The 14,909-nt window shown below is 38.7% G+C and overlaps 1 protein-coding gene across 1 annotated transcript; it reads right to left on the bottom strand.

The window, feature by feature from the left end:
- Positions 1–1,206: 1,206 nt before the first annotated feature.
- On the bottom strand, positions 1,207–14,686 carry stk33 (serine/threonine kinase 33). The gene is made up of 13 exons (XM_031846704.1): positions 13,892–14,686; positions 9,080–9,197; positions 8,434–8,547; positions 8,179–8,283; positions 7,873–8,011; positions 6,364–6,449; positions 5,944–6,031; positions 4,511–4,586; positions 4,303–4,415; positions 4,037–4,122; positions 3,878–3,950; positions 3,167–3,327; positions 1,207–2,386 (listed from the first exon to the last, which is right to left on the bottom strand). The coding sequence occupies exons 2-13, from the start codon at positions 9,158–9,160 to the stop codon at positions 2,231–2,233; spliced, it is 1,278 nt and encodes a 425-aa protein (XP_031702564.1). The 5' UTR covers positions 9,161–9,197; positions 13,892–14,686; the 3' UTR covers positions 1,207–2,230.
- Positions 14,687–14,909: the final 223 nt, after the last annotated feature.

Raw genomic sequence — 14,909 nt, 5'->3', positions numbered from 1 at the left:
GAGAAAAGACGTTTAACTAAGACAAATCATTGTTGTTTTACTTATCAAATGATCTACCAACAAAATCACATTTTGTGAATAAGACAGCACCCAAAAATAAGCATGTCATATTTTATTTAGTTTGAATGGACCATGAAGACATTACCATACAACATATTCATTAGTGACAAGTTACATGGACATCACAGTATTAACAGGCAGTATCTCATGCAATCAATTCTAATTACTCATCTTCATCCACAAAACTAGGTAGTACGCTTTAGGGATAGCACTCTCCTGTCAGATCAACTCCAGGAAATGAATTCAGACACTTACTACAGCTCCATCTGCTGTTTATACCAGTCTGAGTAAACCAAAAGGCAGACAGTATGTCAATAATGTTGAAGATTGTTGCAGTCTTTTGGCAAGCAGCTTGAATCAAAGATAATTCATATGTCATCTGTTCATTCTCATAGCCTGTTTTATTCAAAATAAATCGAACAAAAGACAGTGAAAAACTGTTTTGCATATCTACTCACTATGTTAATAACTATCACCCGAGATCAGTTTGTCTACCTGGAATGAATTTGGTAACTAACAAACTGTGTCCACACCTTTAAGACAATTACCTGCAATGTAGAAATATATTTTGAAAGCAGTTTGAACAAATGCACACTACATTGACACACGAAAGCACAGAGCCTGTGCATAAGCACAGAAGCCCCATTGTTGGCACTCATTCACTTCAAGATGCAAATGGGTGGATTTGAAATTCAGCCTCTGTGTGTTATGCTTGACTACTTTAATGTTGTATCTATGCGGGGATTATTCTCTCTACAGTGGAAAAACCTGTGCTTGAATGGCAGTGCCCTCAAAGTAGCTCCTACTACTTTCAATGGCCTCCAAACGAGATTAGACCCGTGGCTGCTCTCAGTCCCAATCCTCTGCATTCAGATGGAGCGTAACCAGCCTGTGTGACGGTTTTTCTGTTTTGACACTGAGTGGATGCAGTCACTGCATTTTGGGCGTTTTGGAATTGAGAGGTCACTTTGGCGTTGAAATGATATCCAATAAAATGTCCTGTGCTCTTTATGAGTATTCTCTGCAATTTAACATTAAATTAGGAAACAATAAGAAATATGTCGTCAAGTTATTGAAAGTAAAATATGTAAAAGGAAAAAAAAGTTGTGATATTTGGCACATTTTAAGTATGTGTGTATATATATATATATATATATATACACACACACACACACACACACACACACACACACACACATACATAAAGTGATGTAATCACACATTTCTGACAAATGCAAATTTTGTGGGAATCAATTTGTCCATTTTCTTTTTACAAAAATGTCTGTTTAGATGTTGAAAATATTAGACCAGATTATTAAATGCCGCACCTCTAGCTAATAGTTTGTTTTTCCCAGTGTAATAAATGAACATTCCCTTTCAAAATAAGAGATTTTATCATTTCTATATGGAAAAGACAAACATTAACAGTGTATATAATAAAGAGATATCATGCTGAATGACTAGATGTGCTGCGAGGTAGTAAGTCAAATAACTACTAAATAACTGGCTTTGATAAGGAATTAGCTGTGCTGTGCTCAAATCTCCCGGGTAACTCTTTACTTGACTAACTCTAGGACGCTGCTTTATAATAAAGGCCTTCAATCAGATTCTACAAGTCATGACAAACTCACTCAATCTGAATGCCGGCCACTACAAAACAATGATGAGTCTGTATTTGGACTGGATGACATACAGTTAGTTGGCTGTGCAACAGTAAGCATTTGTCCAGCAGTTTGGCCCAATCTGGGTAACACCTCAGACCTGGGCCCTTCTCTTTGGCACAAGGCCCTGCTGAGGCTGGACCCTCAGCTGCATTGGTCTTGGACTTCTTGTACTATTTTCACACCTGCATACGAGGCCCATTTTGACACTGCTGTCACTGCTTAGTCTCTGGTCACCCCCAAAAAGGTTGCACTAATCACGGCAGTTTCATTCACATCACTGCTAAATCACAGAAGTACATTAAATAAGCTGAATTATATTAAATAAAGTGTATATCAAGTTCCCATTGAAGTCCAGTTTTTTCTCTTGTACGTTCACTTCCTTTGTCCAAGCAAAAGAAGGTGAACATACAAAAGGGAAAAACTTGTGTGCACACTTTGTTTTCTCACTAGTGTTCTCTCTCTCTCTCGTTCTCTCTCACTGTCCAATACCTGAAGGGGTATTGGTCTTAGAGTTTGCGGGAGGCAGTCCTACTTTTAGTGGAGGTAGAAGGTCTCTGGTTGGCCACCTTACTGAGTTCAGAGGCTGGTTTCTGTCCCTTCCTGTCCTGAGGCCTGTGCTGCTTTGCACTCAGCTGTGTGGTGGGTTTTACCCCAGCATGAGACTGCAGGGATAAGATTCATATTCTTCTTTCATTACAGAATTAACTATCACATCCATTTTAAAACAGCTGCATCGAAACACCTTCATTACCATCTTCTGTAATAGGTCAATCTGGCACCATCTAGTGGTCATTGAATATGAAAAGCAGTTTGCATGGCAATAAGAAAGCACAAAGGCAGTTCAATTAGAAAGCCTGTCTTTAAAATTACAAAGAATTTAAATTTAGATCAAAACCTGTAAAATTAAAGCCACCACTCTCTTTAGTCTTATTCCAAGAAACAAGGGATTATCTGGATTCTATGACCATTTATATAGGCGCTAAGGGCTGACCTGCAGAGTGGTAGTTTATTTTTTAAATAATTCTGTTTTAATGTGTTTAGTTTCAAACCTCTTTAACAATATGAGACTCCCAATCCTAATTGCCACTTCAATATTGACATGAAAGACATCTACAAATCAAAAACGGATAAAAGCAGTAACTTTCTTTAAAAAGATTTTTATGAATAACGAGCAAAAACGTCAACAGCTTTGTTAAAAAAAAAAGAAAAAAAGGTTTTGCTGCAAGTGCTAAATTATCTACTTAACAGGAAAGTCTTAATTAAAAACAGGATAATTACCACGAGGTAAGTGATGTGTAAGCAGAAGTAACAGTACTTAAATAGATAAGTACAGACTTGACATCTTTGAAATATTTGGGAGATGTATTAAGTTAGAGTCATGAATACAAAAACATGCAAAGGCAGCGGAGGTCAAAATGTTGAGCTGTGCAAAACAGACATACCGGTTTGGTGGATGTGGAGGGTGTGCAGAAGCTGCTGTCTTCCTCAGCGTGGCTCCAGCATTTGCCGTCTGTTTCTGTTGAAGCACCCCTGGGGAGCGAGGATGGGTCCAGTGTGCCCTCAGAAGAGGTGAGGGACAAGTCCTCCAGAGTCTGTGTTGCTACTGTGGACGATTTTAAATAACATCAACATCAAGTAACCTCACGTGTCTTTTGTTCCTCTTTCTCCTCCGTCCTTCCACTGCTTCTCTGTTCCTCAGTACGATAATCAAATTCCTCATGTTTACATATTACAACCAGTAACTGGTACGTAGACATTCACTAATTTGACCTTTTTTGTTAACTTTGACATATCCAATGGTACTGGGTATTGCACAGCCATCCCTGTTTTTTTCTGATTGGTTGGTCGTTATCTGTTAAAGTTATATATCAGGACACACTATTGTAGCAGTTCAGCAGGTCCCAGAGTAAACAACAGCAACAATACAAACACTTCATGCTACGTTACCAGTTAAATGTCAGTTAAACAGACCACAAACAAACAAATAACAATAACTTAATATAAATGAAAACTGCTTTGCCTCCACTTCGTCCTTTGTATCCATAACCAGAATATCTTGTTGTATATTATTGCTGGCACAATAATGACTATTCAAGTTACCATGACCTGGATTTAGTTATTTGAAATAAGGTAAATCTTAATCATTGTCTTACTCTCTTTCTGTTCCTGGTGGTTGCGCATCATCTCCAGTGCATTGGACGGCATAGCAGGCACATTAGTGTCACCCTGTTGGACAAAGCACCCCATAAGAGCTTCTCGTGTGACTCATTTGGTGGATTTTATGAAAGCAGCTGGAACAATCATTGCCTTACTGTAATCCAGGGGTTTTCGAATAGCTGATCAGCGGACATGCGGTAGGCAGGGTCCGCCTTCAGAAGGCAAGTCAATATATTTTTTGCTGATGAGACAGACTCAAGCCAATCGGTGAGCTTGTCAGTAACAATCTGAACAGTAAAACTGCATTGCAACATCCTGTACTACATGTCAATGAAGCAATGAATTCCTTCACTTGATATCACAAACAATTTATCCTTTTTTGCAGGATTACACTTAGAATTAATGTATTATTAAGTGTCACCTGCATCACTGACTGTGGCCCAGATGGGCTGAGTAAATTGGACTTCTTTGCTCATAATCTTCTTAAGTAGGTCTTCTTTTGTTTTGCTCACAAACGGAGGCACCCCACACAGCCTACAGGGACACACAGCTCAGACACATGTATTCACAGTATGTAGGCATGTATGTATGTGTGTACATGTACATATAGTATATGTGTGTCTACTTACAAAATGTACATAACGACTCCTATGCTCCACACATCACACCAGTGGGTGTAACAACGACCACTCATCACTTCGGGTGCTGAAATTCACATGCACACACAAATGTTTTCCTTTTGTTTTGTCTTAGAAATGCAAATGAGGGAGCTTAAAACTACAAGTTAAAATAGTTTGTGACCACTATTTTTGACATATTATTAGTACCATGTTTATCAGTACACCAACAAGGACACCCTCGCACATCACAAGCAAAGGATGTGATGGGGAAGTAATGCCTATCCGTAGCTGGTGGCAGTAAAAAGTAGCAATGCAAAGTAAAAATGTTTAGAGTCTGTGTTTTTAGAACCAACACATTGAGTGTATCCTTAAGGCCAAACCGTGTGTAATGCTTTTCCATAGTAAAACATTCACAAAGCCAATTTCTTTTTTAAACTTTGACACCTGCATTGCTTATAACCATGTTAATCGCCTAGCAGTCTTCTGTACCAGACATGACAGCGACGCTTTCTAACGCAACGGGTATCATGTCAGACAATGTAGCTCCACTTCAGTCACTGTAAACTTGTGGTTAACGTTGTGAATTTAAACAAAAACACTTGGATTAATGCAACATAACCTCCGCTTGGTTTAGGAAAAGATTGTGGTTCGGGTTAAAATGACTACGTTTGTAAAGTGAAACTCAACATTGTGATCACAAAGACACCATCACATTGTTGGTTTCACACAGGACACGAACAGCAGTCTCCTGGGTGAAAGTCTCGTGTTTGTGTCCAATTCATGCTATTCATAGAGGCACATTGTGAATTTTTTTGGCATTTTCCACACCACCAGTTGTCTGTGAGTGGAATAGCATTACATTACAGTCATTTAGCTTTTATCCAAAGCGACTTACAATTCAGTGTCTATCAATTAAGTGTCTTGCTCAAGGACACATTGACATGTGACTAGCGGAGCCGGGGATCGAACCGCCGATCCTCTGATTGAAGGACGGCCCTGCTCTCCACTTAAGCCACGGTCACCTCACTAGCATTAAACCGAGCGATGTCATATTGTAGCTTGCCTGCACTACACAATTGTAATACCACACTCTTCACTCGGCAGTAATGTGGGCTTGCTTGTAGAGCACAAGATGTAAACAAAACAGGGACCCCTGCTCATAAAAAAAACATTGCTCCATAGCACCACTATTGGTAAAAGAAGCTTAGCAGAGTACCTTTACATATAGATATATATACCTATGCATTCTACATGCAAAAATAGAATTACACTCACTTCTTACAAACTTACAAAACCACTTTGTATGGAATATAAACATTTTAAACTTTGGTAGAACCAAAAAGATAATATGGCAGATGGCAAAAATGCAACACCACTAATTCAAACTTAGAGCTCTATCCCTGTGTACTACTCGCATGTTGAAGGAGATATAGGTGTCATACCCATATAGATAAGAGTCCCACAGGCCTCCGTCATTATGTTTTCAATCCCTACACCACCTGTCTTCACCGATAATCCAAAGTCTGTCACCTAGGTAAAGAAAAGCACTTAAGAAAAAGGTGATACAAATAAACATGATTTAGATGTGCTGACAGAACTCATCGTCAATTATCTGTTAAAAGGTGCTTTTGTCAGGAAAACAAGGCTGCAGCTTGAGCATCCTTGATGATTGACATGAATAGCAACATAGCTGTTAAGGCTCTACAGGACCACTCTTATACTATAAAGGGAGACCAGAAGGAGTCTGTCATAACGAGGTAGTGGGCGAAGAAACAGAGTCCATCAGAGGCTTATACTCAGTCTGACTGAGAATGGATAAGAAGGAGTAATGGAAAGCTTCACAGTTTGAGTCACCATCTTACCTTGATATTCATTCTGCCATTATCATCCTTATCAAGCTCATTCTTCACAAGAATGTTCTCAAGTTTCAAGTCCCGATGCACTATGTCTGTAAGATGGGAGGAGGAAAAGTTTTACAAAGACATAACGGGTTTGAATACCGTTTTAACATAGATATGTGTGACAGCTGTCGTTATCAATATTCATGTCAATATTCTTATAACAGCAAGGGATCAAAAGGGGGCTGCTCATAGTAAGTATCACACATCAGTTGTCACCGTGTTGCTGATTTTAATCAATTAAATACCAAAACGATTCAAAGGTATATCATCAATGACAACCATAGAAGAAAAAATAAATAAAGTCTGCGATCGGTGTGCAACATGATTTGCTAATGTCAGTCAGTAGAACAAACAATGTTTTGCACACACGGTCACAGTGATGGGTTTACCTTGCTTACAGTAGGCCAGGCTGAACGGCCTCGTTAACACAACTTGGTGGAGTGAGAGAAGGCAGGAGGAATAATACAATTTGCCCTGGGCAGTCCTTTTCACTGCACTGTTTGAAACCACCAATTATAAAACGCAACAGTGTTGATGGGGTGTGAAAGGTAAGTTAGACCAACTGGTGTTCACAAAACAAACACCTGAAACTGTTATCTTTCTTTCCCTTCATCCATTTAAGACATGTTTTGTTCAATGATACCTTTTTTTGACTGCTTGCTGACAGCTGAACTCTCAATTCCATATTCAGAAATGTCTGTATTTAGTAAAGTATATATACTGTAAACTTACAATGACCCATTCTAGAATACTCTACATCTGCATTTCCTTTGGTTATTTAATAAAACACTGTTTACCAACTATAACATCATTTTTGGTGTATTATAATTCAGTATTCTTCCCTCGCTCACTGAAATAAACAATTGGATTCGCAGTGTAGTTACATGTACATGCAAAATGGACCATGTTGTTGCCAGAATGTGTTAGCATTAAAGCTCCAAAAACTAACACCTGAATGTGACAAAGGACAGCAAAATTTGATAATCTGAGAAAACACAAGGGTTCTGCCTACCAAGTTCAAAACCAGCTCTTTCTCATTAGTATTATTAGTTTCCATAAAGGTGAGGGACACCAGCACAGAGGGACTTTCCATGTAAAAACACACTATTAATCAGTATGGCTCCCTGGCTTGTTGTAAATTAGTCATTAGACGGGTGTAACAATGCCTCGTTGCCAAGCAATGTCCTAAATTACAACTAACCACAGATTTTACGACAAGAAAATAATTATTATAACGCTTCCATAATGACTGAAAACCATAATAGCAAGGTGTTGGGATCTGGCAGGAGCGGGTTTGGTTATTAGCAAGGATGAAAATGTAATTATTGATATTATTAAAATGATTATTATCAATAGGATTATTATATTAATAATAACGGGGAACCACCCTGGGATGAGGGACCAATAACCCTCAGCTAGCGTTGAAGGATGATTTGTCTCTCAAAATGTTTATCTGTAGAAGGCCATTACCACTTTTGTGAAGGTAGCCAACAGCGTCGGCTAAGCTGCAGATGACAAGCCTGGTCTCGTCCTCTGTAAGGAACTTCTTCCGCTGCAACAGCTGCTTCAGATCCCCTCCAACGCAGAGGTCAACAACCAAATAAGTCATCTAGAAACAAGCAGAGAAAATGCATCTGAATAAATAATATTCATGCAGACACAGTAATAGATTATGATGTGTCATATCATATATGTCATGTCCTGCGTTACACGTAGCCCACTCTCTCAATTAGGCTTACTTTGAGTTTGTTACTTAAAAATGTTAGCATTGCTCACCTTAGCCGTGTGGTACACTTCCTGGAGATGTATTATATGAGCATGATTCATTTGTTTGAGAATGTTTATTTCCTGCTCCAGCATCTTGGCTTTCGAACTTCCTGCCTGAAGTGACAGAAAGTTAAATCATAACTGCAGGAGTTTCAGTCTGGTTGTGACCATTTGTTTCTCTCAAAACATTAAACTCTCTTATTAGTGCAACTTCCGTCACAGTAAAAAAAACAGGCCTCCCAGAGGGATGCCAAATGCACTCACCGCTGGTCTGGAAACCTCCTTAATAGCCCATTTAGTCTGTGTCTCAATATGGGTAGCTTCATAAACAACTCCAAAGCTACCTTGACCCAATTTCCTTCCAAATTCATAGATTTCCTGTGGGGATAAGGAAGAGAACATTAATACATTTGTAATACACACCTGCTCACTGTCAGACAGCAGAGGATTTGCCTTGTGTTTCAGACTTTAGGATCATTTCACTGTTTTGAATTACAAAAACATTATGTCTTAACTCAAGACCTGAATTCCAAAGTGCATCCTAATTTCAAGCTCTGTGAAAAAAAACGGAACATTTTCAGGTCTCTGGCAGTGCAGAATATAGTATTTCTAATCAAGTTACAAATGATTAAGTTGCTGCTGCAGTTCGTTCAATCGCAGGTCTAATTAACTTGATCATTATCTGTGTGCATGCAAGGCTGAGCACTGGCTGCTTTTGGATTTGGCGCAGGGAGCATTCAAATTCCCCAATGAAGAGGGGCCATACAGCAGCAAAGTGAAGTTTGATCCACTTCTGGGGCAGATAAGAGTGTACCATAGAGTTCACTAGTGAGTCTGTGTGACTTATTCAGTGGTGGCCCTCAGCACAACATGTGACTGCAGTGGAATGGTGTAAAGAAGCTCGCCATACCCTCAGGTCAGCATCATTCTCCAGGCGTATTAAAGGCACATTCCTCTCCAGTGTGTCCCTGCCGGTCTGAGTGGACACCATGTTAATGCCTAATCCGCTAACGAAAGACGTGTGTCATCTAGAGATGGAAGAAGAGGGCAGTCATTATCCCTCTGAAATGGCTTGTCAGGCCACAGTATGACAGGTTGTCCATAAAAAAAATAAAAATATGTTCAAATAATAACTGCATTTCTTTGATTAGCTATCCTAAAAGATATGTTCACAAATGCAGTCAGGGAGAGGGATTTCTTAAAATGTTGTGATTATTAAAGAACAAAACACTTTTGTGAATCTTGTGGTATGACTATCATTTTATATTCATTATTGATTAACAGTTATAATTAAAATCATTAAATCATAATTAACGGTATTGTTTTCAATGTGTCAGTATTATCTCAAAATGTATTACCGCCTACAAATATTCTTTAAAACAAGCAATCATCCCTGTTAGTTTTGAAAAAGAGTTAAGATGTTAACAACCTTAGATTGAAGCTTAGGTAACACTTTATAATAACTACACACTATGAAGCATTAGTTAAGTATGAGTAAACAATGAATTCATCATTTATAAAACATTGTTCCTACATTAACTCATTAGTATGCAATTCATAACAACAGTTATATATGTTTTATTCTTGATTAATAAGCTCGTCTGTTATGTGTTTCGTGATTGTGTTTTCATACTTTATAAATGATGGCTTCCCCATTTGTAAATGAAGTATTACATATATTACAAACCAATTATTAAGGAGTTGTAGATTATTATGCTTATTAATCAAGAATACAACATTTATAACTGTTGTGAATTGCACACTAATGAGTTAATGGAGGAACAATGTTTTATAAATGATGAATTCATTGTTTACTCATACTTAACTAATGCTTCATAGTGTGTAGTTATTATAAAGTGTTACTGAAGCTTATTTTACTAGTATTGAAGACATTGTTTAAAAAATAGCTCACGAAGTTAATTCAGGAAATCTACACTTGTGGACAGAATCACTGAATCTTTACTCGTCTCGTCTAACGTGTCATTTTTTTTTGGTTTATGACCAAACTTCTGTCTCAGTCCAGGCCCATATTAACTTTAAGCACAATTTACCCAGTCTCTAAAGCAACATTAAATGTAAAGCAATCATCAAGTGATGACTGGGAGCTATGAAGTGGATCCACCACATGCACAGCAATTAATTATTAACAAGGAAGCGGTGTCTTTAACCTCTTCACTCTGATGCATTATTTTAGCCCTGACAGGGCTCCCATAACAGGCCTGTCTCTCCCATTATCTAATGTCTATTTTCCAATCAAAACGGTTGTGACAGCCTCTGGAAATTCCAATCACCTCAATCACCGCTCATTTGTGGAAGACAGAGGCATGTGATGAGTGTATCACTGGGGACTTGAAGTGACTGGAGGAGGGTCCTCGCACCTCAGGTGTCTCCAGGACAGAGGTGTCTGGTCATTAGCCACAGTTAAAAGGTGCAAAGGAAATTGGATAGCAGGGTCAGGTCAGGGGGAGAAGTCTGATCTTAAAAAGGGTCAGTAACAGACACAGGTTTTGAATTGCTTTAAGCTTGGGGTTGTCTATCTGCAATTCATGGAGCTGTGTTTCTAACACCACAGATCAAACTGCAGGTCAAAACACAAAATATATTACCCTATGTTACTTGTGTCTGGTAACACTGCAGCTGGCACACAAACACAAACACTAACAGAAGACTTCGTGGGCCGGAGGAAGACAACTAACCCAGACAAGATCAGACTTGGAGTCCAAACGCACCTGTAAATTATTGCATTTGAACCCTGATCAATACTGATATACAGAGGTACATTTGCTACTACTGTCAAGTTAAAAAAAAATCTTGGAAATTGTCAATGTAACTGAGAAAATCTACCAGATATTTTTCCCCCACCATTAACGAACTTCACCAAGAGGGCAGACTGTAACAGACAGTTATGCCCTCAGCTATTCCTCCCAAATTCCACCACTCTCGGTGAAGCTGACCCAAACAACACTCACGAAATTGCTAATGTAGTGACAAGGACAAGATCCTTTCCCAGCTTGCAACTTGGCCAAGTGTGTTTGTTGCATGACCAAATTGCTGGAAATAAAATCTCAGTGGTTGGTAAGAATTGTGCCCCTTTGCTTCCTGTTCATCTAAAATGTCTTCCATTGAGCCCAAGTTATCGTACCTGGTACATCGGTAGTAATAATGTGAAATTTAAAAACATCCTTAGTCTAGACTGCTTATTTTCTTTTTTGTTCCCTTGATTAAGTTAAAGTATTCTGTGCATGGATCTTTTCTTCCCATCTCCCCATAGATGGAGGATCAACCCATGAATGAAAACTTAATTATTAACTATGTCAAGTAATGATTAAATAATAGAAGACAGCACAACTGAACAATGTCAAAACATAAAGGTCTTTTCTCTCACACACACACACACACACACACTCACACAGGAAACAAAGGCTGTGGTCCACCTTTTACGTTGAGTTTGCCTCATCTCCAGTTTCAACAGGAAGTAATTAGAGCCACCGGTTCATCACAAGTCAAGCCCATACTTGCCTCATCTCTCCATCATTCTGTCAGACAGCAATTTGTGTTTATTTACACTACTGAGTACCGAGTGAACAAATATACCTAGTGCCTAATGACTGGGAGAGTGGGGGATCAATGTCACTTTGGAACAAAGAGAGGACATACAATGGATGACTCTGATCGTGTGTAACCTTTCTTCCCTTAAACCTGCTTGTCTTTCATTAACTCAACGTAATATATGTATCACAAGTTGGGCGGGGTATCTGTGGGTAGCACAACACAAGTGATGCTGAAAATATTTGCCGATTCATCAATGAGTTAATTGACGTAAAATAAATCAATTTTTCCTGCCCTGTAGGTCAAAACATCTTGTTTCATGAGCGGCTTTTCCCATCTGCAATAAGGTCTCTGAACGCTGCCTCCTAACTTTGAATATATACACGTCTGCATCTTTGTGTCATGTGCTTAAATATCCACTTTGTTCTGCCTATCCAGTAATACCATAATTATCATTTATTGTGCGATATGTCTGTCAATTTATGACGTCTGTCTATGTGCAATGCTTCATATACCGAGGACTGTGTCTAGTTGCCACATTTATCACTTTTTTTCCTGATACTTTAGACACTAAATGGTTAATCAGGAAAAGATTCGACGCAATAATCAATGATGGAAATAATCATTATTTGCAGCCATTTATAAGTGCCATTTTCCAGAAGAATAACTGCAGCATATCAAAAGTCAGCAGTGATGTGTCCCCAGAAAGAAATGTGCTGCTGTGTCAAAACGGTTACCTCTTTTCAGTCTCAACCAGACCATCAAGATAATGCAAATTTCAATTATTGTACAGCGCCTTTGATTTCTTTAATGGAATAAATAGCAGAATAAATTAGGCTTAAGCAGCTTCTAATGATGGTGCCTCAGGCTGTAACAAGCAGCCTCTAAAATATAGCCTGAAAATCAAACAAAAACAGAATCTTACTTACTGCAATTAAAATGTACACTGCTATCCGTTTTGCTTGAGCCCAAATATTACATTTTCCTCATGTGAAACTTAATCATTTATTGACAGCTTGGCTTTGATGACAAATGATAAACTTCACAGTCCTAATGAAGCGTGGAATTACATTACCTGATGAGGCAAGAAATTGCATGTTTAGAATGCAAATATAGAGCCCATCTACTTCACTAAGTTATGAGGTGACTCATAATATTATGCAGAGAGATTATCAAGGCTTGTGGTCTAAATGTAATATACCGAGAACCTTTCAACCTTAAGCCATTAAAGCATACAACACTCACTAAAGAGCTGTGAACAAAACATAATAGACAGCTGATGGACAAAAAAAAAAAAAGAGGTTGTTTAAATTGCTATTCCTACACTCAGCAAACAAGTAAAGCATGCTGCTGCTCCCAGAATCCCCTCTGTCTCCAATGGTCATATTTGATAAGTCTATTGGAAAGAAAACATGCTTTTGCCAAAAGGAAGTAAAAGATCAATTTCTGCCATTTTGCTCAGAGCACTCCACATGTTGCTCGGAGATAAGGGCCAACAAATTCAAATTTTCTCATTGGTTTAATCCTGGTTAAAGCTAATCTGTGCCCTATGCTGGGCTCAGCCTTGGGAAGCTGTGAGGGCAGACATCTGTTAGAGAAAATGTAGGCCGTAGCAAAAAAAAAAAAAAAACAAGAACAAATTAATTTCAATGACAACCCGGAGAGAGAAGTTCATATCAAGAGTACACAGACCTTCGGTTATAAATCATTCATTGCCCAACGTTGACGCTCTTTACTGAAAATGTTGTTTAACCAGTTAGCTAGGACAAAAGATGCAGGACAACATCATCGTTATGACCAAATAATATTGAGGCTTTAACTCAATAAATCTAATTTAGTACTTTTTCAATCGGGGGTGACGTAACTATTAACGTAACTCGGTGTATACGTGCTTGAAGCATAAACGTAAGTTGAATACGTTAAGGATACTCTTCTTAATGCATATAATAGTGCAGTAAACTTGAAGTCTGGGTAATCAATTTAAGGAAACGATAAAGTAGCAGTAGCATCCCCCCCACCCCACCCCCAATGGCACACGTTGTCATGGCAACGAAACATGACGTTGCATGAGCTGACGGTGCAGAAACGTCTGAAGATGATACACATGTATACATTTACCATGGTGGTAATAGTGTGAGAGCTCACGTTAGAAGATTGAACAGACGCTCCTTACCTCTTGAAGTAGAGCATTTTCATTCAGCGGGTTGGTCTTCACCAACACACACAAACTTTTTCAGTGAGTGACTACGGGAAGCGAAGAGGGACAAAATTCCACTAATGAATGAACAGGGCATCTCTTAATTCAGGGGCTTGCAGCGCCCCTTGTGGCTCGAGTGTGTGTCGACCAACGTGAAGCCGACTTGGTGGTGGGAAGGACGCGAAAGGTGCGCCCACGATTTTCACAGATTTACAACGTGCGCAGTAACCATGAATTCTGGGGAAGCAGTTTTCTGTGAGGTACTCTGGATTTTCTTTGGTCCGTAGTCACCATCTAGTGGACGAAACTGTAGTGTTTCGTGTGAGTTGTTCTTTACAATTCCTTTTGGAACAATTCAACCACAGTTGTCTGTTAGGATGGAGATAGCATTAGAGAGTCAAAACTCTGAAGTATTTTGCATTTTATCAACTGGGAAGATTACGAGATTATATCATAAATTACTTGAAAATGTATTCCTATGAGCAAGGCCACTATGGGAGCAAACGTAAAGAAATCCTTTCTGTTACTGTATGCTGTGAGATATTTTACCAAGACATAGATACTGCTGACTCTAGACATTAGCCTGTGCATTGCCATGTTGTGTGCTTCTGCACCTTGACCACCCAAATTATTATCTTATTGGGATACAAAAGCTTTCTTTGATGACCTTATCTACAATCATGGTCCAAGATCATTTTTTCTGCACTTCCAAGAAAATATAGACTCACATTTATTGTAACATCAGACCTACTGCACCGTTTATACCCACAATTGAAATGTCTTTGTAAACGATTCCTTATCCAAACTCAGAACGGCAGCTACATTTTATTTATTTAATGCTGCTTTAATGTTGTTGATTAACCTACTGAAAACTGTTTAACTGAGTTAGTTCAGCTCTGTTTAGGTTACAATTGAGCTGTTTACATGCAATTAAAAGAGATTAGTGGAAGGTGGGCTCTGTAAATCTTAACATTAAATCCTATTTGGGCTGCCT

The sequence above is a fragment of the Anarrhichthys ocellatus genome, unplaced genomic scaffold (assembly GCF_004355925.1).
Source record: "Anarrhichthys ocellatus isolate YVR2014 unplaced genomic scaffold, GSC_Weel_1.0 scaffold6, whole genome shotgun sequence".
Classification (NCBI taxonomy): Eukaryota; Metazoa; Chordata; class Actinopteri; order Perciformes; family Anarhichadidae; genus Anarrhichthys; species Anarrhichthys ocellatus.
This window is presented reverse-complemented; position numbering and strand designations above follow the sequence as displayed.

Bases quoted from the DNA above. Each gene is read 5' to 3' on its own strand.
- stk33 (XM_031846704.1), bottom strand. From the start codon at position 9,160: ATGGTGTCCACTCAGACCGGCAGGGACACACTGGAGAGGAATGTGCCT. The intron at 3,951-4,036 runs GTAAGGCAATGA...TTTGTCCAACAG, and splicing joins TCGAAAACCCCTGGATTACA to GGTGACACTAATGTGCCTGC. The intron at 3,328-3,877 runs GTAAGACAATGA...AATCGTCCACAG, and splicing joins CCACCAGGAACAGAAAGAGA to TAGCAACACAGACTCTGGAG.